Genomic DNA, 27,329 nt, shown 5'->3' with positions numbered 1-27,329 from the left:
ACATCCCCAAGGGCCAGCAAACCATTTAAAAAAGCCATATTGATGAGCCAGTTAAACCAGCATGCCTTATAGTATTATAGCATGCCGGTTTTCCCCCCAAATAACTAACCATTGCGAGTTTTAAGGCCAATTCACACTACACCGACAGACAGCGACCAACGCGGACCATCACCAGATTACAGTATATCACTTCTCAGATATTCTACGACCTGACAAGTACCGATTCAACATGTTCAACCAGCAAAAACAAGCATGAACAGATGCCAATAGACACTGACAGGGCTAAAACACAGACAAAACCCGGCAAAGTGTCTGTTGCCATCTGTCGGCGCAATGTGAATTGGCCTTTAAATTGTGACGTAATAGTTATTCAGAAAGAAAAAAACGTAACAATATACATAAATCATAATGCATGCTGGTTTAACTGGTTCATCAACATGGCTATTTTAAAAGCTTGGCCACCCCTTTGTTGTCGAACACTTGAACAATTTAGAAAGCAGATTCTTTTGAAATTCTTAAAAGCATTTTGCCTGCAACAAGACAGGAAGAGAAGTATTTTTGTCATTTAGAAGTTGACCCAAAACCTACAATTGTCAGAGTCAGTAAAACTGTGCAAAAGGGCACAGTGATGCGACGGTCTCTGTAAGGTATTTCGGTTCGGAACCCATGGATTTGTGCCTCAAATGATCAATGTTTAGAAATATTTAGGTAAAAGTTAGTATTTCTAAACATTTATTTTATTCTGACTGCGAGGAAATCATGAGACTTGGAAAATATAAAAATTACACAGATCAGGCATAACATTATGACAGGTGAAGTGAATAACACTGATTATATCTTCAACACGGCACCTGTTAATAGGTGGGATATATTAGGCAACAAATTAAAAAAGTTATTCCAGTTTTAAGCAGGAAAAATGGGCAAGCGTAAGGAGCGAGTTTGACAAGAGCCAAATAGTGATGGCAAGACAACTGGGTCAAAGCATCAACAAAACTGCAGCTCTTTTGGGGTGTTTCCGGTCTGCAGTGGTCAGTATCTATCAAAAGTGGTCCACGGAAGAAACAGCAGGGTCATGGGCGGCCAAGGCTCACTGATGCACATGGGGAGCGAAGGCATACGAGCTACTGTTTTCAAAAAATATTCAAGTGTCTGTGGGCACAGTTTTAAAGTGAAGTGACGTGAAAGCCAAGTATGGCAACCCATACTTGGAATTTGTCCTCTGCATTTAACCAATCAAAGTGAGTGCACACACACTAGGAACAGTGAGTAGTGAACACGCACACACACTGCAAACTGTGGACACACAAACATGGAGCAATGGGCAGTCGGACTCTATCAAGTCTTCGGCGTCAGTTAGGAACCTGGGTGTGCTCTTTGATACCAATCTTTCATTTGAAAGCCACATCTGTAAAACTGAATTCTACCATCTTAAAATATATATCTAAATTACGGCACATGCTTTCAATGCAAAATGCTGAACAGTTAGTTCATGCGTTCATGACCTCAAGGCTAGATTATTGTAATGCTCTACTGGGTGGTTGCCCTGCTCGCTTAATAAATAAAACTGCAGCTGGTCCAAGACGCAGCAGCTCGAGTTCTTACTAGAACCAGGAAGTATGACCATATTAGCCCGGTTCTGTCAACACTGCACTGGCTCCCTACTAAACATCGCATACATTTTAAAATCTTGCTTATTACTTACAAAGCTCTAAATGGTTTAGCTCCCCAGTTCTTGAGCGAGCTCTTTACACATTATACTCCATCACATCTATTGCAGTCTCAAAATTCTGGCCAGTTGATAATACCTAGAATTATATCAAAATCATCTGCTGGCAGTTGGTCCTTTTCCTATTTAGCACCTAAACTCTGAAACAGTCTTCCTAGCATTGTTCAGGAAGCAGACACACTCTGTCAGTTTAAATTTAGACTAAAAACACATCTCATTACTATGGTATACACATAAAACATTTTTAATTTATATTATTCAAATCAGTTAAATGATTGTTAGGCTGCATTAACTAGATCAGCCGGAACCGGGAACACTTCCCATAACACCTGATGTACTCGTTACATCATAAAAAGAACGGCATCTACGCTAATAATAGTCTCTCTGTTTATCCCGAGGTTTACTGCAGTCATCTGGATCCGGCCCGTATCCAGATCAGATGGTGGACCTGCGCCCAGATATGACCAACGCATCCCTGAAGTGTCTGCAGAGACTGTGTAAATTAGACTCCCCCCTGAAATTGCCTCATCGACACGGCATCTTTAATAAACCCGGGACGGGGACCGGCGAGATTACTCCGATCTTTCGAATATTCCTATTTAATAATTGTTTAATCGACACGTCATCCTCAATAAACCTGTCTCCGACATGATGACTTTTGAATATTCCGATCTAATATGACCTGTAAAGTTGCCAGAATAATAATCATACACTGTTTGTTAATTGGCCAGAGGAAAACTGGCACCCTGACTGAGCCTGGTTTCTCTCAAGGTTTATTTTTCTCCATTATGCCACCTGATGGAGTTTTGGTTACTTGCCACTGTCGCCTTTGGCCTGACTAGCTCAGTTGGGGACACTAAATTTTCAACTAAATATTCAAATAAATGTTTAACTAAATTACTGATCTGCCTTGTCACTATATGATAATTGAAATGAGCTGGATAACATCACTGTTTTTTTCCAGAGCGGCTGTACAGCCTATAATTCTGTTGCATTATTTTCCTGTCTAACACTGTGAAGCTGCTTTGAAGCAATCAGCATTGTAAAAAGTACTCTATAAATTGACTTGACTCTCTAAGCTTTAGGCTACAACATCCCCAAGGGCCAGCAAACCATTTAAAAAAGCCATGTTGATGAGCCAGTTAAACCAGCATGCCTTATAGTATTATAGCATGCCGGTTTTCCCCCCAAATAACTAACCATTGCGAGTTTTAAGGCCAATTCACACTACACCGACAGACAGCGACCAACGCGGACCATCACCAGATTACAGTATATCACTTCTCAGATATTCTACGACCTGACAAGTACCGATTCAACATGTTCAACCAGCGAAAACAAGCATGAACAGATGCCAATAGACACTGACAGGGCTAAAACACAGACAAAACCCGGCAAAGTGTCTGTTGCCATCTGTCGGCGCAATGTGAATTGGCCTTTAAATTGTGACGTAATAGTTATTCAGAAAGAAAAAAACTTAACAATATACATAAATCATAATGCATGCTGGTTTAACTGGTTCATCAACATGGCTATTTTAAAAGCTTGGCCACCCCTGTGTTGTCGAACACTTGAACAATTTAGAGAGCAGATTCTTTTGAAATTCTTAAAAGCATTTTGCCTGCAATAAGACAGGAAGAGAAGTATTTTTGTCATTTAGAAGTTGACCCAAAACATACAATTGTCAGAGTCAGTAAAACTGTGCAAAAGGGCACAGTGATGCGACGGTCTCTGTAAGGTATTTCGGTTCGGAACCCATGGATTTGTGCCTCAAATGATCAATGTTTAGAAATATTTAGGTAAAAGTTAGTATTTCTAAACATTTATTTTATTCTGACTGCGAGGAAATCATGAGACTTGGAAAATATAAAAATTACACAGATCAGGCATAACCGGTCTGCAGTGGTCAGTATCTATCAAAAGTGGTCCACGGAAGAAACAGCAGGGTCATGGGCGGCCAAGGCTCACTGATGCACATGGGGAGCGAAGGCATACGAGCTACTGTAGCTCAAACTGCTCAAGATGTTAATGCTGGCTCTGATAGAAAGGTGTCAGAATACACAGTGCATCGCAGTTTGTTGCGTATGGGGCTGCATAGCCGCAGACCAGTCAGGGTGCCTATGCTGACCCCTGTCCACTACCGAAAGCGCCAACAAGTGGGCATGTGAACATCAGAACTGGACTACGGAGCAAAGGAAGAAGGTGGCCTGGTCTAATGAATCACATTTTCTTTTACATCACGTCGATGGCCGGGTGCGTGTTCGTCGCTTACCTGGAGAACACATGGCATCAGGATGCACTATGGAAAGAAGGCAAGCCGGCAGAGGCAGTGTGATGCTTTGGCAATGTTCTGCTGGGAAACCTTGGGTCTTGCCATCCATGTGGATGTTACTTTGACACGTACCACCTACCTAAGCATTGTTGCAGATCATGAACACCCTGTCATGGAAACGGTATTCCCTGGTGGCTGTGGCCTCTTTCAGCAGGATAATGCGCCCTGCCACAAAGCAAAAATGGTTCAGGAATGGTTTGAGGAGCACAACAACGAGTTTTAGGTGTTGACTTGGCCTCCAAATTCCCCAGATCTCAAAGGACACTGCAAAGAAAAAGTCAAAAACTAATGAGACAGAACACTATAAGCTAAAGGATACCGATATTCCAGACCAATAAGGAAAGGAGGAAATGGTTACAATGAAGAAAACTTATTTACTGTAAATGGCAAAATCTTTATATTTAAAAAAAAAAAAAAAAAAACACCCCACTCTTCCTAAATGGGCATTATGAATAAGATCAATAGGTATACACAATAAATGACATTTATAACTAATGTGACATTTTGTCTTTATCTTCACAAAATTTTCTTCAGAACTGTCTTGATTCAGTGGTTATAAATCTCTGAAAGCAGTAAAACCTGTAGTCCCTTATCTCTAGTCAGTCAAAAAGGCAAAGTAAATCATACCATTAGCATAGCATACCATTTTCAGTGCTGCCATTATAAATTGTGATACAAAAGCTGAATGGATAGCATCCTTTACTCAACATATACAGTACATGCATCTGTGACCAGCTTAAAAGAATAGCAAATTTGACACTAACCAACATCAGTACAAGTGGTTCAACTTTTAACCTCTTAAATGTCGGTCACTGTGATTAAGTGCGACAGTTTGTTCTCAGGAACCTCCGTTTTAGCTTTATATAAACATCGAGAGCATTCCTCTGGGATTGAAGAACAGATTTGCAAAGATCAATAGACATTTTCATCTCAAAACTCAAATCAAAATCCAGACCTTTCCATTTAGATGTTAGTTATATCTAAATGCAAAGTTGACTCAAAAATAAACATTCTGCCATTATTTACTCATTTGACTTTCTTCTTACTATCATTGTATAAAACAAGTGCTGTCTGATTCACATTCTGTGAATATCTTGAGAAGAAGAAACACAGAAAAAAGAAAAACATGCAGGTTTGACACAACATGAGGGAGTAAATTATGATATGATCATCATGATGATGAATCCTTACAATTATTCCCTAAGAGATAATTGTGTTGTGCATAAAATAGTTAATCGGCATTATGTAGAATAAGCGTTTTTATACAAGACCAGACAGGGTCATACTCTCAGTATTCATAAGCACTGCATGGACAGAAGTTACTAATGGGTGGATACAAGTAAGAAAATAGCTGTTTGGAAGAATTTTAGGATTAATTGATCAGTCAACCAGCCAGCCCCCATCACCCATCATCAGTACCTGACCTCACTCACGCTTGTGTCTAAATGAGAGCAAACACCTGCATCTAGTAGAAAACCACCCCAGAAGTTGTTAGAGAGGGCCAACTGCATATTCATTGTTTTTGAAATAAATTCTCACAAGCACATATAGTTGTGGTGTTTGGGTGTCCACATAATTTTGGCCATGTATTGTATTATGCAGACAATTTTTTCAATATCGGTCAGAGCATTAAATGCTGTTGTGGATGCTGAAGAGAAGGAACCAATAAAGACACAGTGTCATATGGCAACAAAACTACGATTTCAACAAAACAACTAACGTTATTATGTAATATTGGCTACAACTACAGTTAGGAATAATTTCAAGAGAATGAACAACCTGACCTTTAACTGACATTTGAAATTTGCAATCATGAATTTTAAAACACAATTTCATTGTGAATATTGAACATCTTTCAGTGTCATCATGAATCATGATACCTCCATCCATAATACACCCTGGACAGAACAATTTTGTGCTTTTATCTTTAAATGTCAATTACTAGACTGAATAATGAACAGTCATTAAAAAAAAAAAAGTTCAAAGTAAGATGTCCATTGTTTGTTGAAATGCTTTCTTGACTCTGCTTTGTGTTTTTGCTTGTGGGCAGATCTCAAAAGGGCTTGGTTTTTTTAAAGTGGATCACCTCACTCTACCCCATGTTCATTTGATACACTGTAATACAGGTGTACTGTACAGGCAGGACAAAACCACCAGTGTGAGGAAAGATAAGATGGCTGTTCTAAAAGTTTCTCAAGAGAAACAAAGAAAAGAGATGTTTTTTTTCCCCTTCTCTCAATAGATCAGTTGTAAACAGAGTGTGATAAGACTATGAATGTTGCAATGCTCTGTTTTTCAATATAATACAACACAATACAATACAATAGCCTCTGTTCATTCCACTAACTGCACTACCCTTTATTTCTAATAACAGAGTGTAAGAAAACAAAAAATCAAAATTTACAAAATGCATTTAGGACTTTCCTGTTCAGAGATGAGCAGTGAGATTTGAAATATAATCAGCAATATATTTTCTCCACACATCTACAATCTTATCCTGTAATATGGACACCTTATTGAAGCAATAAACCATGAGAAACATTGTGCGTTACAAAGATTTTACCATGGGTAATCGGTCTTTACCCCATGATTTTACCTTGGATAGATCACCATAACGCAGGCCGTAAGTGTCTCATTGCTTGTATAAAATGGCAGCAATAATTCACCCAAAAATAAAAATGACCACATGATTTACTCACCCTCAAGTCATCCTAGGTGTATATGACATTGTTCTTTCAGCTGAATACAATCTGAGTTATATTAAAATATGTCCTGGCTAATCCAAGCATTATAATGGCCAAAATTTGAAGCATAAAAAAGTGCATCCATTCATTATAAAAGTAATCCATATGGCTCCGGGGGGTTAATAAAGGCCTTCTGAAGCGAAGCGATGCGTTTGTGAAAGAAAAATATCCATATTTAATACGTTATAAATTAGAATATCTAGCTTTCGGCAGACCGCCTTTCGTATTCAAAAAGCGTAACTGGCGCATGACTAGGATGTCTAGTTTGAACTGCAAGAGGTATTAGACTTTCTGCATAAGTTGAATACAGAATTCTGGCTCGATATTTTACTTTATAAAGTTTTAAATATGGATATTTTTCTTACACAAATGCATCGCTTCGCTTCAGAACGCCTTTATTAACCCCCTGGAGCCGTGTGGATTACTTTTTTAATGGATGGATGCTCTTTTTTGGCCTTCAAATGTTGGGATGCCATTTACTGCCTTTATAAAGCTCGGAAGAGCCTTTTTAATATAACTCTAATTGTATTCGTCTGAAAGAAGACTATCATATACACCTAGGATGGCTTAATGGTGAGTAAATCATGGGGTAATTTTCATTTTTGGGTGAACTATCCCTTTAACATTCTATGAATTTTGCCAGAGGATAGGTAGGAAGTCAAACCATTATACAGAATAGCAGAATACATTATATAATATACAAAATAGCCATAACTGCTATGTGATTTTGTTCCATGGCTCAACCAACCTGAACCAGCCTCCAGGTCTCGGCTATGATGGCATACTGAACACGGTTCAATGCGAAACCATCGATCTCCTTCTTGAGGCGCACAGGTGCCTGTCCGACATCCGTCATCAGTGTGTAAGCAACATCCATTACAGCAGGCAGCGTTTCGAGGTGTGGCACCAGTTCCACCAGACGCACATAGTAGGGCGGGTTTACCTGAGAGGTTAAAAACATGAAGGAAATTACATCAGTTTAACTACCCCTGGACACAGACAAGACACTATACCAATGTGTTTACCAGAGCTAGAGATAAGGGCCTACTATGAAGGTCTTTCTGACTAAAATGCCTGACTACAAATGCTAGGCATTTCCGATTAAACATTCACTAAACTATTTGCCACACACCGTTTGAAGGACAACAAGATCTTTCTGCTGATGAGATCAGAGTGGAATTTCCATGGAACAAAATAAAATAAGGAGGGTTTTAGCTGTAGCCATTAACGCAACCTTAAGACATTTTGTCTAGATATGTTTTGGACTGTCAAATTTGAGGGGGGATTCGGACCGCAAGACCCTACAGCGGATAGTGAGGATAGCTACAACTAGACTGTCCAAAAGTTTCTATCCACAAGCTATCAGGTTTCTCAACACCAAGAACTGAACCCACCAAACTCAACCACACTCACTCAACTCATGAGTATGTATGTATATATGTGTATGTATGTATATATGTGTATATGTGTATATATACGTATGTATGTATATGTATGTATGTATGTATGTATGTATGTATGTATGTATGTATGTATGTATGTATGTATGTATGTATGTATGTATGTATGTATGTATGTATGTATGTATGTATGTATGTATGTATGTATGTATGTATGTATGTATGTATGTATGTATGTATGTATGTATGTATGTATGTATGTATGTATGTATGTATGTATGTATGTATGTATATATATATATATATATATATATATATATATATATATATATATATATATATATATATATATATACATACATACATACATACATATACATGTATATGTATGTATATGTATGTATATGTATGTATGTATGTATGTATGTATATGTATGTATGTATGTATGTATGTATGTATGTATATATATATATATATATATATATATATATATATACATACATACATACATACATACATACATACATACATACATACACATACATACATACGTATATATACACATATACACATATATACATACATACACATATATACATACATACTCATGAGTTGAGTGAGTGTGGTTGAGTTTGGTGGGTTCAGTTCTTGGTGTTGAGAAACCTGATAGCTTGTGGATAGAAACTTTTGGACAGTCTAGTTGTAGCTATCCTCACTATCCGCTGTAGGGTCTTGCGGTCCGAATCCCCCCTCAAATTTGACAGTCCAAAACATATCTAGACAAAATGTCTTAAGGTTGCGTTAATGGCTACAGCTAAAACCCTCCTTATTTTATTTTGTTCCATGGAAATTCCACTCTGATCTCATCATATATATATATATATATGTGGCGTATTGTATCAAACTGTTTGTTTTGCACTTTTTTTCTGCACTTGTTTCTTTTTTGACTCTCTGTTATTCTGTGTTATGTGTAGCATTCAGGTCACGTGTAGCATTCTGGAGTAACGTTGTTTCGTTTCACTGTACATTGCAACCACTATGTATGGTGGAATGACAATAAAGTGTCTTGAATCTTGAATGAATCTTGATTTTGAGCTATTTTAAATAATCATATATTTTCTTTTTTTAAATAATTTCTTATATTTCAAAATAAAGCCTAATTGCGATTTGACTCTTCAATGTGGCTTCAACCTTGTGTATGTCTCAGACTGTAATCAAAACTAACCGGATGAGATATGATGCATCGAGTTCGGTTCTGGACACGAGAGAACACATTGCTTGGCAACAGGCAGGAAGTGGAGCTGCTGAGAATCACGCTTTCAGTGACTAGATTCTCCACCTCGTGGAAGACGGTCTGCTTTGCTTCCAGGTCCTCAAATACGCACTCCTTTTCACAGGAAACAAAAGGACAAGAGCAGTTGATGGTCAACAAAATAGCAAAGGTGCTGTTATGAAATGTGCCATACTGAAGTTGTAGCAACATTTTTACAATAAGAGCACAGAGGGAAACAGGGAGGAAATAGAAGAGCAGAAAAAAAGCATGTACATGTACAAGATTTTAGAGGGCAATGAAAAAAAAATTCACAAGGATAAAAACAAAGCATAAACATAATTTAAAAAAAATATATGACTTCTAAAATAATACGGATATCACTAATACAAGAATATTCTGATACTTCTGTATTTGCACATACTATACACCAGGACTATATGGCGTCATTAAATGCTGATATCATCATAACTGAGACAAATGGAAATTGCTGTCAATGAATCTAGTTCAAAGACAAGAATGCATGATCAGATACATCACTTCATCCATCTTATATATATATATATATATATATATATATATATATATATATATATAATATTTATTTAAAAAAGCATTTTCTTATAGCAAACAGAGGCTTGGCTCCTAAGTGTTCAATATATTTTAATAATTAAACCAGGGTGCATTTTCACATTAACTCAAGTGAGAGAGCCAGCATGGAATGCTTTAGTTTACAAAGTAAAACCGCAGACGCGCTTCTTCTGGGTTCACATGCTTTGCACAGTAACAAAACAATTCGATGTGGAATGATGGATTTGATCTTTATCATGCAATAACTTTCTTCTCAACACATAAAAGACTTTTCTTTCATTCATGTCCAGATATGTTTGAAACAAAAGCATCAATTATTTCATGTGTAGAGAAGAAAGATATAGCATGATTCAAATCAATCATTCCACATTTAATTGTTTTGTCACAGTGCAAAGCATGTGAAATGTTTATCCTTTATGATGTTTATCCTCGGTTTCATGTCATTTTTGGTTTAACAGTCTATAAAACTATACCTGGACAAAGAAAGCTCCCTCCAGGGCCTGCTGCAGGTCATCATGACTGCTGAGTAAACTCAACTGCTCTGTAGCACTGAGATTTCCTCTTAGCATTTTGGCTTGCTGAAGCTCCTCAAGCTGTTTCCTGCTCACACACAAAACACAATATTCAGCTAAAAAAATGCATACAAAATCTGCCAAAATACCTACTGTGTCCAAATACAGTGTTTCAGTAATGGTTTATGATTGATAAGATAACTATCTGTTGCAGATAAAGTTGTGTTGTTGTCTATTTCTAATCTTGTATTTGCTCCTAATAACTGAAGCGACTCTGCACGCATTACAGAAGATATTTTTTTTGTGTGCCCTGATCTGTCATTGCTGCATTTAAAGGGATAGTTCACCCAAAAACTACATTTTTATATTTATCTGCTTAACATGAGGGCATCCAATATGTATGTGTCTTTGTTTCTTCAGTAGAACACAAAATAAGATTTTTAACTCCAACCGCTGCAGTGTGATAGTCGTATAATGCATGTCAATGCGGATATTTTAGAGTATGAGAGCAACGAGAGTAAAAACACATAGACATACTAATACTTATTAAACCCTGCGGCTCGTGGTGACACATTGATGTCTTAAGACACGAAACGATCGGTTTCTGCGAGAAACCAAACAGTATTTATGTTATTTTTGAAGAGCCCCAGAAAAAAATGAAATACATTTTTAAATATGGATATTTTTCTTACACAAACGCGTCGATTCACTTCAGAAGGCCTTTATGAACACCCCGGAGCCACGTGGAGCACATTATTTGACGGACAGATGCATTCTTTATGGTTTTCAAAAATAGAGCAACTGTTACTGCTATTATAATGCTTGGATTAGCCAGAACATTTTTAATATAACTCAGATTATATTAGTCTGAAAGAAGAATGTCATATACACCTCGGATAACTTGAGGGTGAGTAAATCATGGGCTTATTTTCATTTTTGGGTGAACTATCCCTTTAAGTCAGGGCATCTAGATTCATTTCTGAGACAGAAAGCTCTACAGCTCCCTCTGGTGACAGAAAAGGTGAATCAATGAAGAGGGTTTGTTAAACACCATAAACAGATATGGACAGAGTCAGTCCCAAAACTTTAATTTGGACATACTTTAATTTAATTTAAATTATGTAGATTTGACATTTATTCTATTTGGCTCCCCTGAGCATTGTTTTTTTTATTTATAGTTTGTGCCCTCAAAATGGGTCACAAACCTGCTCTGACAAAAGTTGAGCAATGATGGGAGACAATTTGGGTCAACAGGTAATTTTATCTGAGGTCAATAGTTAAATTTTCTTTCCTGTTTTCCACTGACCTGATCTCTGGGATGGCCCCTGATGCTTGTCCTGGTTTGTTGTCATAGATCTTGACCTTGTATCCTCCACTCAGGAACACCATGGCCCAGGAGCGGCCAATCAGACCACTTTATGATGACACATACACAAAAAGGAGGAAAAAAAACAGACAGCATTGTAAATAAGTCAAATACGAATAAAGATCAAGATTAGTGAAAATCAATGCATTATCTATATACCAGAACGAGGAACGTGTCTGATACTACTTTGACAGGAACTTCAATATAGCAATGAACTTTAGTGCATGACAAACATGAATTCAGTTTTTTTAATGACTTTGATGACTATGCATGTAAAATTGTCAGAATAACCCTAACATTCTAAAACCTTATTTGCACATAGCAAATCTACACCAAAATATGTCAAATGTGCGCAACGAGTCACGTGCTAATTTTATTTCTCCTGCTAATAGGTGCTAATAAATTATTGCACTGGTCATTTTTCGGACGCACTGATATGGAGAAATACATCTAACGTTATTCATAGTATAGTTCAAAGACCACTCAGCTAATCTGTTAGATAATCATGTCTGCACAATTTGAAAGACTGACAGTAACTGACTGTCAACTCTCACCTTCCGACAACAGTAATAATCTTTCCTTTTAATGGACTCATCTCTGTGTCGTTTATAAAAATCAAAACTCAAGCGGCTAGCGTTACTTTCCAGGATCCCAATATCAGCAGACTTCAGGTTATCATGTGCACGAAGGAAAGGCGGAGCTACGGCGTCTCACACGGGCCTAAATACATTAGGATTTTTACAGAAAGATAATTCATTAGGTTTCAGTCCAGAAGTGTATACGTCCATTTCGAAATACAATGTTAAAAGAAAATATATAAAGACACGAACAACGTATGCAACAACGAATAGCGAAAAGCGCTCGTGTGCGGCTTGTGGCAACCCCTTTCTGTATCCTAGCAACCGATGTTTTGCTCAGCTTAGTTAACGTTAGCGAGTTGTAGCTGCTGTTGGGCTACAGACACGGTGTTTCGGAATATTATAACATAATACAGACATTGATTTGCACGGTAAGCAAACTGTTCTGTTTATCATGTAAGTTAAACTATCATAATTCACAACGACAGAGGTTGGCAATAAACTTGTAACGTTATACGAGATGGTCACGCACTAGCCGTGTAAACGGACTTGTAATCTTGTTAAGAAATGGTGTTAACAGAGGAATTCGCATATTTGTTCAAAACAATGTCTTAAAGGTGTAAGAATTGCTTCTTTCCTTTCTTGTTTTAATATGTTCCCACTGTTTAATCTAGATAAAGTGTCTCCGTTGTTGCCTGAAAATGCCTTTATTTATACTTTTATCTCCGTCTCTCATGCTTTTCCAAATATAATGTCTCAAATATTTATTAAAAATATCGACAAATGTAGCATTTACATCAGAGACTTCCATGAGTTTTTTCATTTTCTTTCAGATGGAGAACGTGCATCTTGTCCCAGGGGAAGAGGAGGATGATTTGTATACGGGCTACAATGATTACAATCCGACTTTTGACTCAGAGGTGCAAAAATACCTTAGACATGCATTTATTGAATTTCTTCTCTTGCTTTTATGCAACATAATTTTCCTGTCCCTGCAGGACCTTCACAACGATGTGGGCTTTCAGCAGGCCGTCAGGACGAGCCATGGCAGAAGACCACCAGTAAGTGATATTGCATCTGCTGCTACATGTGCTGTTTGGAAGCACAAGCACACATCCTTATTTCATTAATAAATAGACACTACATTTGTTTATTGGATATTTTTAGATGACCGCAAAATATCCTGGTACTGCTATTGGAGGGCGACCGATTGGAACAGCTTATGGGGTGAGTTACAGCATATGGATTTACACTACTACATTTCTGACTCACAATATAATAGCTTTTTAAGTTAGCGTGGTAACAGCATGTTAGAATGTATTATGTCTTATTATCAGGAAAAAAGCTATCGGGGCAGGGCACATTTATGGTTATATAGAAATGGGCTAAATTGAGAAATGGACTATGCTTCAATAAGGGATTGTGAAGCTGAGTTTGTCAGATGTTAGTAAGTAAAGTAAGTTGATTCTATTTGTTATTTCCTCTTATGTCTTTATATTTCTGATGTTAATATTTCAGCCCCGGATACCTGTTGGCACTGCAATGGGAAGGCCTATGACTGGAGCTGTTCAGGTGGGACACATCTCTTGTTCATTTTTTCCTTATGTAATATGCAATGAAATTGTATTAATTCATTTTCAAAAAATCTTTTTATATGTTGTAAAGGATGGTGCGGCTCGTCCCATGACTGCAGTGCGGGCAGCAGGATATTCTTCATCTATAGCTAGAGGTGCTTTCACACTTGAAACCCTCTTGCACATGTCTCTTAATTATATTGAATGTATACATTTTAACTTCTGAGTTGCTGGAAAATATGATAGGTTCCTTAATTTTAATTGTTTGAATTTTCAGGCTCAGTGTTTGATCCACTGGGACAATCAAAAGGACCAGCCCCTCCATTAGAGAGACAGAACGAAGACACGTATGCGTCCATCTGTTTTCATAGCGCTTAAGAAGCAATTGACAAGTTTTGTTTACTAGATCCCCCTTGACATCTTTAATTTTATTTGGAGACGGACACACATTTTTGGTCTAATTGTTTTCTTGTTCAGTCCAGAGGAAAAGATAAAGATCCTGGAAAAGAAGGTGAATGATTTGATAGAGGAGAGCTGTCTTGCTCATGCTCGTGGGGATCTTCAGCTGGTGGGTATAGCTTTATAACTGCTGTATGTGATTTCAAAGATTTTAAAGGATGAATATTTAGATGCTGAATTATCTTTTTTCTACAGTCTCTAGAGAAAGCCAAAGAGGCGGGCAGGAAGGAAAGGGCTCTGGTGAGACAGAGAGAACAAACAGGCACTGCAGACCACATCAATCTGGATCTGACCTACTCTGTGAGTTCATTGCTCCATATAAAATACATAGCTTGACTGAAAACTCTGAAAATTCACATGACTTATGCTTTGTTCAGGTGTTGTTTAATTTAGCAAACCAATATGCCAATAATGACATGTACACTGAGGCCTTAAACACATACCAAGTCATTGTGAGGAACAAAATGTTCAATAATGCTGGTGAGCAAATATTATTTAAAATATCTTAATACAAATTCATTTCCCTTTGATATAAATGTTTCTAATTTTAGGTTTTCTGTAACCACTTTCCCTACTATAGGACGATTGAAAGTGAACATGGCAAATATCTATTTCAAGCAAAAGAATTACACAAAAGCAATCAAATTTTACCGCATGGCTTTGGATCAGATCTCAAATGCCCACAATGCGATGAGGTCAGTACTTAGTTCAGTATGCTTGTTGTGTGAACTGCGTATTTGTATTGCGCCATTCAATTTATTCAGGTTGTAAGCAATTTGGTGGGATTTTCAATGTGTAACTTTCCCTTGATCCTTTATAGGATCAAGATCATGCAGAACATTGGAGTTGTGTTCATACATATGGGCCAGTACTCAGATGCCATCACATCCTTTGAGTACATCATGAGTGAGAGTCCCAACATAAAGACGGGCTTCAACCTCATCCTGTGCTATTATGCCATCGGAGACCGTGAGAGGATGAAGAAAGCTTTTCAGAAACTAATTTGTGTGCCCCTCGGTATTGATGATGAAGACAAGTACATCCCTGCAAATGTGAGTGTATAGTTAAAATCCTTGCTAGTCATACATTTAAACTGAATTACATCGTATATTTCATGTTTTTTTTATATATTTCAGGATGACCCTCATGCAAATATGGTGATTGAGGCTATAAAGAATGATAAGCTTCACCAAATGGAAAGAGAGAGGTATTACACATTCTGTTGGATCTATGATACTACAGCTTGGCATTTATACATCTCCACATATTACATTTGAGTGTATCTGCATTGTCTCTATTAGTATTTTTGTTTTGTTTTTCCTTCTAGGAAAGCACTAGCAGAAAAATACATTATGACCTCAGCCAAGCTTATTGCTCCAGCCATTGAGTCGTCATTTGCAGCTGGGTTTGACTGGTAAGTTGTTTATACTATCGTTCAAAAGTTTGGAGTCATTCAGGCCCCGTCCACACGGAGACGTGTTTAGCTGTATACGTAAACATTTTGTATCGTATCAGCGTTTCGTCCACACGGATCCAGCGTTTTGGGAGCATGAAACCGTGATTTTTTGAAACCGGGTCCCAGAGTGGATAAATCTGAGTGATTTGTGTGAAATGTCATCACACCACGTCCTGCACGGTAAAGACTAGAAGGGATACAACTACGGGCACTGGGCATGTGCACGTCAATATTGCGTCATTTAATTACTGTATTTGCATTATTGTAAGGGTAGGTTTAGGGTTGGGGTAGGCGTTAATAAAACACATCTGGTAAGTAGCAAATTTATTTATTGTTATTTTATCGTGAGATTTTGCCTCACTTCCGACCGTTGCTGTACCCATAGACAGTAAAAGAAATGGACACAGCGACTCCATAGACTTCAACGGGGAAAATTGAAGTCAGTTAGAAGCACTCACTTCCTGATGGCTGAGCGTACTGCGCAGTCTCAGACCGAGCTTGACGACGTAGATGTGACGTGAGAAACCTGTCTGACAGTGGCAAGTCTTCTAGTAGTTGTGCAAAGTGAAATCTGAATCACCGAATCTTGTAGAGACAGAGAGAGTGAGCAGGAGCAACTTTTGATGAATGAAGCAGGATCTGCAACATCTCTATCTGCGTTTATGCCTCCACGTCCCCCCGATTGCCTCATAGACAGTAAAAGATTGCCTGCGAGCTTCTCCTCGGGTCTATACGGTACAGCGTGACGGAGTCTACATTTTACAAAAACGGCTTCTACTGGGCGATAGTGTAAGATACAAGGTAATGGAGCATTTTATACATTGTCGTGTTTCTTTAGAAATAAGCAATGGACAAATGGAGTCTTTAAACGCCTCAGATGTAAAGATATTCGCTTGCAAAGATAGATAGATCTTTATTGTCATTGTATGCAATACAACGAAATTCTGTTGGAGCCATCCTCTCCAAAAGCAGCATGAAGTAAAAATTTAAAATAAAACTATAGTATATGTACACATACATCAGCACATTCTCACCCAAGCACGTCTCACACATACACATTCGTCTGATACATACAGTACACATTCATTCCTTGTTCTCAATAAATATCTATAAAACAGTAAGCATTAAACACAGCAGTATTGCACCGATTCGGGGTAGGTGGAGTGTGTATGTTTTTATGATTGTATGGGTGTATGTGCGTATGATTTCTGTAATATGTTCACAGCTCTGGGGAAGAAGCTGTTCCGAAGTCTATTAGTGCGTGCACTTGGGGTTCTCAGTCTGCCTGAGGGGAGGGTGGTGAACAGGGAGTGTCCGGGATGTGAGGTGTCCTGCCTGATGTTTGTGGCCCGTGTGAGAAGACGGCTAGAATATAATTCACCCAGGTTTGGTAGGGGGGAGCCAATGATCCTCTCAGCCGTCTTGACAACCTGCTGCAGTCCCTTTCTTTCTGCTTCTGTGCAGCTGGAATGCCACACAGTGCAGCAGTATGTCAGTGTGCTCTCGATTGTGCAGCGGTAGAAGCATGTCAGAAGTTCCTGCGGAAGCCCATTGCGTTTCAGGGTCCTCAAGAAGAACATCTTCTGCTGGGCTTTTTTAATGGTAAAGTGAGGCCAAAATGAATGGGAGTCAATGGGATGCTAACAGTAGGTGATGGCTTGGTTAGCAATGGCTGCCCCTATGGAAGGTACGCTTTCCGGGGGCTGGATTACCCCCTTGGCTGTACCCCTTCTAGCCACAACTCTTCTTCTCCGTTTTTAGTGTATTTCTGTGACAGAATTACAGCGCCACATACTGGTCTGGCATGTATACTACACCGTTTTGAGTCGGTTTCAGTGGTTTCGTGTGTACGCGGATATTTCTTGAGACATGGGAGAAAAAAGATCAGATAGGGAAAGCTCTGGCTTCGTGTGGATGTGGCCTAAGATTTTTCAGAAAGGATGCGTTAAGTTGAAAGACATTTATAATGTTACAAAATATTTGTTTTTGTTCAATGAATCCTGAAAAATATATCACAGTTGGATGAAAAATGCATCACCACAAAAGAACATTGATAATAATAAGAATTTTTTCTTAGAATGATTTCTGAAGGAAATTATTTCATGTGACAGACATGAAGTAATGGACATGGAGTAATGGCAAAACAAATCAGGAAAAATTACAGTTTAAAGCATTACAATTGAAAACAGTTATTTTAAATTATAATAATAATTGAAAATATTACTGTATTTTTAAGAGATAAGAGACTTGAGACTGACACATTTAAAATCTTTTACACATTTCCAATTCCACAAGAGGGCGTTAAATCGCAAGACTTGCCCATGACATATCTTTAACAATATTTGTTTAGTGTTTATTTTGAATACATAAGACCATTTATAACAGAATGACCCATACAGTTTGTGCTAAAGCTTCATTTGGTACTTTTTTAGGTGTGTGGACATGGTGAAGGGTTCACAATATGTGGAGCTTGCAAATGACTTGGAGATCAATAAAGCTATTACGTACTTAAGACAGAGGGACTTCAAACAGGTAGAGCTGACCCTGAGACACTCAAATTGCATTGCATTTGACATTACCACAGAAGAGAGCCATTTTGCTCTGTGTCTGTGTGGAACCCTTGTTTCTGTCTTTTAACACTTTTCACATTCAATGGTCCATTTTATTTTGTTTTCTTGCCTGTCCATCTGCATGACTCTTGAGGCTGAGGTATGTTTGTTTTTGGAGAACCTGTGTGTGTCTGCAGTAGGCCCTGTATATGTGTGCTGCTGATATTGTGTTGGGTTGCCTTGCTTCTCTCATTTCATGTAGCAGCAAATTTTAATGTGTTTTATTCATAGAAAATATCTATTTATGTCACCAATTTCCTTGAAGTCACTGCGAACACTATGAATATGCTTAATCGCATATTTTGTTTTCAGGCTGTGGAGACACTAAAGATGTTTGAGAAGAAGGACAGTCGGGTAAAAAGTGCTGCTGCCACTAATCTATCTTTTCTCTACTTTTTGGTGAGTAAAGAGCTATAAAGCATTGGCATTTGAGAACCTGAAATTGCTGTATTTATCACATTGTGTTAATGTTCTCAAATATATGCTCTAGTGTTGCTGCTTATGTGTCTTCTCCAGGAAAAAGATTATGACCAGGCTGACCGCTATGCTGAGCTAGCCATGAGCGCCGACCGTTACAACCCTGCTGCTCTCATTAACAAAGGCAACACAGTGTTTGTCAAGGAGGACTATGAGAAAGCAGCAGAGTTTTACAAGGAGGCTCTTCGCAATGATTCGTCCTGTACTGAAGCTCTCTATAACTTAGGTCTGTAATCACAAATATGATATACTAAGGGTTACACTGAATGAGATTTATATCATACATGCTTTTAACTGAAATATTTTAAATGTAGAAAGATTAAAGTCTTTTTGAAGCAGAAATCTCTGCACCCTCATGCAGGTTTGACCTATAAGAGGCTGGGTAGGCTGGAGGAAGCCCTGGACTGCTTCCTCAAACTGCACGCTATCCTTAGAAACAGTGCTCAGGTCATGTACCAGCTGGCTAATCTGTATCCTCCCTTAAAACGTCAGCATTCAAAATTTCTTTTAAATGAAAGTGTGTTCTATGACAGTTTTTGGCATTTCAGGTGCCAAGAAATAGCATGTCATAAGTATGATTAGTGCTTGTTTAGAGTAATATTCCTTAAGCAGCTTTAGATATGAGATGTTGGAGGACCCTCATCAGGCCATTGAGTGGCTGATGCAGCTCACCAGTGTGACCCCCACAGATGCCCAGGTGCTGGCCAAACTGGGAGACCTCTATGACAATGAAGGAGACAAATCTCAGGCCTTCCAGTACTATTATGAGGTAAAACATTTTTTGTTAATTTTCCTTAAAACCACCACTTAACATGCCATGCTCATCAGTCACATCTCAAGTGATATGATTTGAATAAAATATTGCAGGACTTAAAAATTAAAACAAGGAATCAATAACATTTTCTTTTTAAATATAAAAATCTAAATCAACCAATAATTTTCAAATAAATAGCTGTATTTAAAACTGTTTAAATGTGACTAATATTTCATAATAATTAATATTAATTAATATATTAATAGATTTCATATATATATATATATATATATATATATATATATATATATATATATATATATATATATATATATATATATATAAAACATTTAAATATATATATTTAATAAAATGATATTGAACTGTTTTTTAAAGATAGCAAGTCAAATAGCAAGTCCAGATTTTAGTGGATATTTTGACAGAATATTCTATATAATTTATGAATTACAGTCATTATGAATCATGGCTGTCTATAACAAAACTTGAGTTACTCTAAAGAGAAAGATTCTAAATTGGGTTGTGTTTATTTCAGTCATACAGGTATTTTCCCTCAAACATAAGTGTCATTGAATGGTTGGGAGCATATTACATTGACACCCAGTTCTGTGAGAAAGCTATTCAGTACTTTGAGAGAGCTACCCTCATTCAGTAAGTTACTAAATATTATATGTATTTATCATGAATATTCAGCATGTTTGTGGAGATATTTATATTAATGACGCATCATGAATTTCAGACCAACCCAGGTCAAGTGGCAGCTGATGGTGGCTAGCTGTTACAGGAGAAGTGGTATGAAAATTTAATTAACTAATTTAGCCATAAGTTGTCATCTCGGTGCCTTTAGAGTCATCATAATTTATGTATTTAATTTGTTTTCAGGGAATTATCAGAAGGCACTTGAGACCTACAAGGACATTCATCGAAAATTTCCTGAAAATGTTGAATGTAATGTGCTTTTTTTTTGTTTTTTTACTTTGATTCTCTGTGCCTATCTAGTAGCTTTGCATCTCATGTCATTATCTATTGGGCAGGTCTACGCTTCCTGGTCAGGCTGTGCACCGATATGGGACTAAAAGAGGTGCAGGATTATGCCACCAAACTGAAGAAAGTTGAAAAGATGAAGGAGATCAGAGAGCAGGTATCCTGATTTCTCTTGGTGCTGTTTATATCCTTGCCTCGTTTGCTTCCTTGAATGGAAGGAAATAGAAGAGTGGAAGTGAGGAGTGAACAAATATTATAACTGTCTAAACTAGCTGGATAAACGTAAACGACTGTATCTAATTTAGATGTGGAGTTTAATATTTTAGAATTTAAAACATAGACCGTAAGAAAATATGGACGACGCGTCTTCACTACATTCCACTGAAGTAAAGTGAAGCCACCAAACATCCGAATATGGCGCTGACATCTTGTGCAGAGAGCCGCGATTTCAAAAGCCCGCCCACACTCCCAGATGCAGAACAATTCATTATGTTGGTGTGAAATAAACAGTTATGGAAATGTAGAAATTAAAGCTAAAGCTCCCGAAAATCCCCCCAAAAATCTGTTAGTGCCTCAGTCAGTGACAACTTCACTCTGAGAAGCCGTCAATCTCAGCTGTCAATTACGACGTCACACCCCCCGTTTTTATAGCATCAAATAACCAACTAAAACCAAACTTATTTAAAAAACGAACACTTCATCGTGATAAAAACTGCATAAAATGACAGAAGCCATCTTTATGAAACATTTTTTTTAAGTGTAATTTAATTGTTTAGTTTGTCTCGCATCCATTCGAATACATGGAGGGGCGGGTGTTATGAGCTATACTGGGACCAACCACCTGGGGGGCGATCGAGACGTTTTGACTTCAGTTTTCAACACCGGCCGGCTTGATTTAAAACTAAAGCTGAATCCGATATCGCCCCCTATACCCTCAAATAGGGCATTATTTGTGGGGACAGCCATTTGTAGTGGTGTTCAAAACCATAGTGGACGTTATTGAGTGCTCTCATTCAATCCCACCTTGCACAGCAATAACGAGTGTACAGCCGATGTACACTCAACGGCTGTCCAACTTCATGCACTCCTTTTCATTCACTAGTTCAAGTGAACTTTATGTCGGGAATAGTGAATGAGGGTTTAGGGGGCTATTTTGGATACAGCCTATAAGAGAGAGGGAGAGATTACCTAGATTTCTGCTTCACCTGTTCTTTTAGCCAGTTGGTCTGTATATAAAATATTTGAGCCCATTACCCTGTTAAAAAAAGAAAGAGCTGGAGGAATGGCTAGTATTTGATAGCATGCTGTTATTCCCATACACAGAGAGTGAGATCTGGGAGGGAGAGCAGTGCTCGAGGTCGCAGGGAAGGCAGCGCTGGCAGTGGTGAGTGGACCGTTTGAACTCAACCTCATTGATCAAACTTTGAAATAAAATACTGCTCATTAACTCAATACATGCTTCTTATTTGACTTTTTCCATCAACCTCAACCTGTCATCCGCCTCTCTTGGTAAACAGGAAACGCATCAAACCTTACACGCACTCCCCCTAAGAAACCCAGCGGTATGACTGTAACTGCCCTGATATAGTGATTCCAAGTGGACAGATTTAGTGGAGACTGCTAGTCCTGTGATGTGATTTTTCAAAAAGAGAATTCATGTGCCTTAGACACTTGTTCCCTTAGGACTAAACTAAATCACATGATTTAGATATTTAAATCTAACAATTTCCCTTTAGATTTTAGTTTATGGTTTGTTTAAAGTTTATAGTGTAGTAATAATATAATTGTTTCTCTTCTGGGACATCAGATGTGGATCTCATACCAGGTGATGTTCAGTTATCAGCTGCAGGCAGTGCTGGGTTTAAAGGTCATACTGTACACTCATTTTCAAACAAGTGACTGTTACCATCATTTTACTCTTCTTCTAACACTTTCTTTTCACGTCGTCTAACACATTAGGAAGTGGCTCAAACCCCAAAAAGCCCAGTGGTATGATCACTACCTGCTTTATGTAGAATAATTCAGACATGTTATGAAGCTACTTTATTATTATGGTCAGTTTGATTTGTGTTCTTCATAAAAATTAATTTAGCAATAATTCCCATTGCTGTGGAAAATAAGCCAGGTAAAGGGCATACATTATCATTCAAAAGTTTGTATCGGTCCCTCAGCAAGACTGCATTTAAAATGCAAAATTAAAAATACAGTAAACAGTAACATTGCGAAATATTATTACAATTTAAAATGACTGTTTTCTATTTTAATACATTTTAAAATATAATTATTCCTGTGATCGCAAAGCACAAGCAGAATTTTCTGCATAATCTCTCCGGTCTTTAGAGTCACTTATCCCTTCATAAATCACTCTAATATGCTGATTTGCTGCTCAACAAACATTTTTTATTATTAAAAAACAAGTAATGCATTAATGCAGATTCTCAGATCTCTCAAAAAAAATCTTTCTGACCCAAAACTTTTGAATGGTTGTGTATTTTTTTTTTTTTGGCCAGTCAGATGCAGCATATAATCGCATTCATGAAATCACTCATTTTGACAGTAATAAGACAGAACTTAATTTTCTTTTCCTGCATTCTTTCACTTTATATTGTCAGCTTCGTCTTCGTTTTGTTAGTAATCTGTTCTCTTTCATTGTTTATCTCTGTTATTCTGTTCATGGCTGTGCACCTGAAAGGGAGCAGCTCAAGCCCCATCAATACCCCTCCTCTGAGAGCCAGTGGTATGACTACACTCATTACAGAATTACATTAGAGAAAGAGATCACGCACTCCACCTGTAAACCCATTACAACAAGCATGGCATTGCATTCTGCTCAGGCAGTGCTTAATTTGAGACAGATCCTGTTCTGGAAAATGTCCGATTTTGTGGTTTTTTTGTGGCCCGGCATTTGTTTTTTAAACAATCCGGCATTATTAAGTGAGACAGAGCGAGCGTGGGTTTATGCAGTATTTGGAGGTTATGTTTTGCTATTGTCTCTCAACATACTGTATATATTATCAGCTTTCTTAAGTTCAAAATCACTCATTGGTTGGTGCTTACTGCTTATTGTTTTGCACGCATTGAACAGCAGAACGTTTGGAGATGGTGCTTTTACAATAAAACTAAGGTGCTTCTAATAAAAATAATATTGCTAAAATGCAAGTCAAGACAGTCAAGCATATTTTATATTTTTCATATCTGCAAGTAAAGCTGATGGTTTTTCTGATCAAAAGAGAAGGTGGAACTGTACCCCTGGACAATTCTGCTAATACTAATCAGGATAGCAGGAGACACGAGCAACGGGAGCAATCAGTCAGAAATCGTAATGGACGATGTATTGACAGTGTGAGAGAATATCACTGATCCAGAGTGGCTGGATATATACACTCACCTAAAGGATTATTAGGAACACCATACTAATACTGTGTTTGACCCCCTTTTGCCTTCAGAACTGCCTTAATTCTACGTGGCATTGATTCAACAAGGTGCTGAAAGCATTCTTTAGAAATGTTGGCCCATATTGATAGGATAGCATCTTGCAGTTGATGGAGATTTGTGGGATGCACATCCAGGGCACGAAGCTCCTGTTCCACCACATCCCAAAGATGCTCTATTGGGTTGAGATCTGGTGACTGTGGGGGCCATTTTAGTACAGTGAACTCATTGTCATGTTCAAGAAACCAATTTGAAATGATTCGAGCTTTGTGACATAGTGCATTATCGGTACCCGGTGGGGTCTTCTGCTGTTGTAGCCCATCCGCCTCAAGGTTGTGCGTGTTGTGGCTTCACAAATGCTTTGCTGCATACCTCGGTTGTAACGAGTGGTTATTTCAGTCAAAGTTACTCTTCTATCAGCTTGAATCAGTCTGCCCATTCTCCTCTGACCTCTAGCATCAACAAGGCATTTTCGCCCACAGGACTGCCGCATTCTGGATGTTTTTCCCTTTTCACACCATTCTTTGTAAACCCTAGAAATGGTTGTGTTCGAAAATCCCAGTAACTGAGCAGATTGTGAAATACTCAGACCGGCCCATCTGGCACCAACAACCACGCCACGCTCAAAATTGCTTAAATCACCTTTCTTTCCCATTCTGACATTCAGTTTGGAGTTCAGGAGATTGTCTTGACCAGGACCACACCCCTAAATGCATTGAAGCAACTGCCATGTGATTGGTTGATTAGATAATTGCATTAATGAGAAATTGAACAGGTGTTCCTAATAATCCTTTAGGTGAGTTTACATGACAGTATAATACACTAGGCTGTAGTTAGGGCCGTGCAGAAACTTGTGAATGATGCTTTTATAGTTGTCCCATCTTTTAATTGCTGTTATCCTGCAATTTAAGACAAATTAAGCACTGTGCTCAGGAATAAACTGCTGCTACTGCACCTGTTATTGCGCTTTGTTACAGATGTCATTCATTCCTCACATTCAGCCCTGCAGTCAGAACTGAACTCAACACATAATGCTAGGCTTACCATTTTATATACACACACACACACACACACACACACACAAAACTTAATTGTTGCAAGGCATCACTCAGCTCTCAACTCTCACAGCCTTTCCACCGTCTCTGTCTTCTTCTTTTTCCTTTCTTTTCTTTGCAGTCTCTCGCTCTGATGCTAAGTATAGTCCTGTGCTGCAGCAGGGCAGAGGTATGTACTGCATTTCACTGTGATCAATCCTCTGGATGATTAAAAACGAAAAACTCATGGAGCTTCATGGAAAACTTGAACTTGCTTAGTCCATATGTCAAAATGATGTTTTAATGCCTGAAGTTTCGCCGTAATGATACAGCGTCCAAGGACATCATTTCAATCACAGCGCAATAGAAAGCAAACATGTGCTGTGAAAGCCTGAGAATGTGTTATCTGCCAAAACCACTATTTCCAGGGAATATCCCGCTCTCACTGTCTGACAGAGTGTTTCCAGCACCTCCTTTCTGTTTGCAAAGCACTGAGTGCAAATAAACCAGTGAAATATTTCACAAGTATACTCCTGAACAACACTATCCCGGTATTTGTGCGCTTGATATCAACAGTTTCTTGCTGAACTATTCTTACTATTACTTGCCAATTTGGATGCATGAACTGATTTTTTGATGAATACGAAAAGCAGAAGTTCTCCGAAGTAGTGATAAGCAGTTTTTGTGATAAATGTTTGAACTTGATTCTGGCATGATTCCTCAGTTTGGTGGACAGGGTAGGGGAAAGTACTGTATGTCAGCAAAAGGCTTGCATTGTTAATGCCTTTGAGCTTTGTCGCTGGGACGTTTAAAGGTCTCAAAGTTACCTGGCTGCCAGACTCCGGTCTCACATCTGCCCCTTGGCGCTCTGTTCCTCTCATCACAGCCAAGATGTGAAATGCAGCTGTGTGCCGCTGTCTTTGAGCAACACAAACGCTTCCAATAATGCAATTCATATGAACTCACTTTAATTAGGATTCTAGTGCCGTAGCCTTTGCTTCAAGTGCAAGCTGGAGTGGTTGCTTTTCATGCTTTTTTGTTTTGTTTTTGTTTTGTTTGCCAGTGTTCTGCATGGCTTGCATTGTCAATGGTGGCAACTCAAATTCTTTTTTTCTTCTGTTCAGACACTACTGTAAAATAACACTCACTCTAGAAATGTTTGCAAGTCCAACATGTGGATGTGTTTTCTCAGACAGTGGACAAAGCAACCACGGCACCAGCGCCAAGGGTGAGCGGATTAGCGTTAAACTGAAAACTCTTCCCGGGTCCAATGAGCCGTACGAGGCCAGCACTCAGCAGGAAATAGGTGAGAAACAACTTTGGTCGTTATTTTTAAGGAGGTTCTTGTCATTGTGGCTCCAATACACTATCAAATAAAGACAAAAGTGTGGCAGAATAATTACATTTCCACCTAACAAATTGCTTGGCCGTATAGAGCGTGGCCCTAGCAATGTCATGGGTTAGATTCCCAGGGAATGGCAATGTAATTTGTTTTGGATATTAGCATCTGCCAACTGCATTAATGTTAAATGTATGATGAGAAATTATTATTACATTCCCTTATTCAAATAACGTTGACTGGCTTATAATGGCTTAGAATTGTGAAGGGAAAAATGATTCTGGTCTGGTCTGTACTTATTACAACGTATTGCTCCCATCGTATTCATTATTTTAGATGCATCTTATGTCGATCCATTGGGGCCTCAAATGCAGAGACCAAAAACAGCAGCAAAGAAACACACAGAGGAAGATGAGTTTGCTGATGAAGAGCTTGGAGATGACTTACTGCCGGAGTGATGTGTGCAATAGATCAATTCAGTGGATTTTCAGCTCAACCAATAGCACTGTAGTTTAAAGATACTTCATTATTACTTCATTATGCTTTACTATGTTTTATAATAGCAATGCATTGTATATTTATGACTACACCATAAAACCTGAATCGCATGAATTTGAAGACATGTGCATGTTTTGCAAGTGTGAAATATTAAATAATAGTTTTATAGACTTTT

The 27,329-nt window shown here is 38.1% G+C and overlaps 2 protein-coding genes across 9 annotated transcripts in view; one reads left to right on the top strand and one right to left on the bottom strand.

The window, feature by feature from the left end:
• The window catches only part of cryl1 (crystallin, lambda 1), a 20,019-nt gene extending 7,185 nt beyond the window's left edge, over positions 1 to 12,834 (bottom strand). The window contains exons 1-5 of the mRNA XM_079822223.1: positions 12,497 to 12,834; positions 11,883 to 11,990; positions 10,538 to 10,664; positions 9,429 to 9,590; positions 7,551 to 7,745 (exon numbers count right to left, since the gene is read on the bottom strand). Of these exons, the coding sequence (XP_079678349.1) occupies positions 7,551 to 7,745; positions 9,429 to 9,590; positions 10,538 to 10,664; positions 11,883 to 11,990; positions 12,497 to 12,537 (633 nt within the window). The 5' untranslated portion in view covers positions 12,538 to 12,834. The remainder of the gene's footprint in view (positions 1 to 7,550; positions 7,746 to 9,428; positions 9,591 to 10,537; positions 10,665 to 11,882; positions 11,991 to 12,496) is intronic.
• Positions 12,581 to 27,329, top strand: ift88 (intraflagellar transport 88 homolog). 8 transcript variants are annotated; one of them, XM_079822216.1, is made up of 31 exons: positions 12,581 to 12,951; positions 13,354 to 13,440; positions 13,519 to 13,581; positions 13,688 to 13,747; positions 14,039 to 14,092; positions 14,186 to 14,249; positions 14,372 to 14,441; positions 14,572 to 14,662; positions 14,749 to 14,853; positions 14,931 to 15,033; positions 15,134 to 15,248; positions 15,374 to 15,605; positions 15,690 to 15,760; positions 15,881 to 15,967; positions 18,442 to 18,541; positions 18,931 to 19,017; positions 19,135 to 19,321; positions 19,457 to 19,565; positions 19,714 to 19,864; positions 20,403 to 20,518; positions 20,607 to 20,659; positions 20,750 to 20,815; positions 20,902 to 21,008; positions 22,175 to 22,235; positions 22,369 to 22,413; positions 22,659 to 22,718; positions 22,811 to 22,840; positions 23,544 to 23,588; positions 25,460 to 25,507; positions 26,510 to 26,623; positions 26,993 to 27,329. In XM_079822216.1, the coding sequence occupies exons 2-31, from the start codon at positions 13,354 to 13,356 to the stop codon at positions 27,112 to 27,114; spliced, it is 2,703 nt and encodes a 900-aa protein (XP_079678342.1). In that variant the 5' UTR covers positions 12,581 to 12,951; the 3' UTR covers positions 27,115 to 27,329. The 8 variants fall into 8 exon arrangements, 7 of the variants coding, with proteins under 7 accessions (XP_079678342.1, XP_079678343.1, XP_079678344.1 ...); XR_013816919.1 differs by lacking the exon at positions 22,659 to 22,718 and having other exon boundaries at positions 22,369 to 22,421; XM_079822217.1 differs by lacking the exon at positions 22,811 to 22,840.

The sequence above is a fragment of the Gobio gobio genome (genome assembly GCF_949357685.1).
Source record: "Gobio gobio genome assembly, chromosome: 7".
NCBI classification, from domain to species: domain Eukaryota; kingdom Metazoa; phylum Chordata; class Actinopteri; order Cypriniformes; family Gobionidae; genus Gobio; species Gobio gobio.
This window is presented reverse-complemented; position numbering and strand designations above follow the sequence as displayed.

Excerpts from the sequence above, each read along its gene's own strand:
- ift88 (XM_079822216.1), top strand. The coding sequence starts at position 13,354 with ATGGAGAACGTGCATCTTGTCCCAGGGGAAGAGGAGGATGATTTGTAT. Across the intron at positions 22,841-23,543 it reads AAACCCCAAAAAGCCCAGTG|GGAGCAGCTCAAGCCCCATC; the intron begins GTATGATCACTA and ends TGCACCTGAAAG. Across the intron at positions 23,589-25,459 it reads CCCTCCTCTGAGAGCCAGTG|TCTCTCGCTCTGATGCTAAG; the intron begins GTATGACTACAC and ends TTTTCTTTGCAG.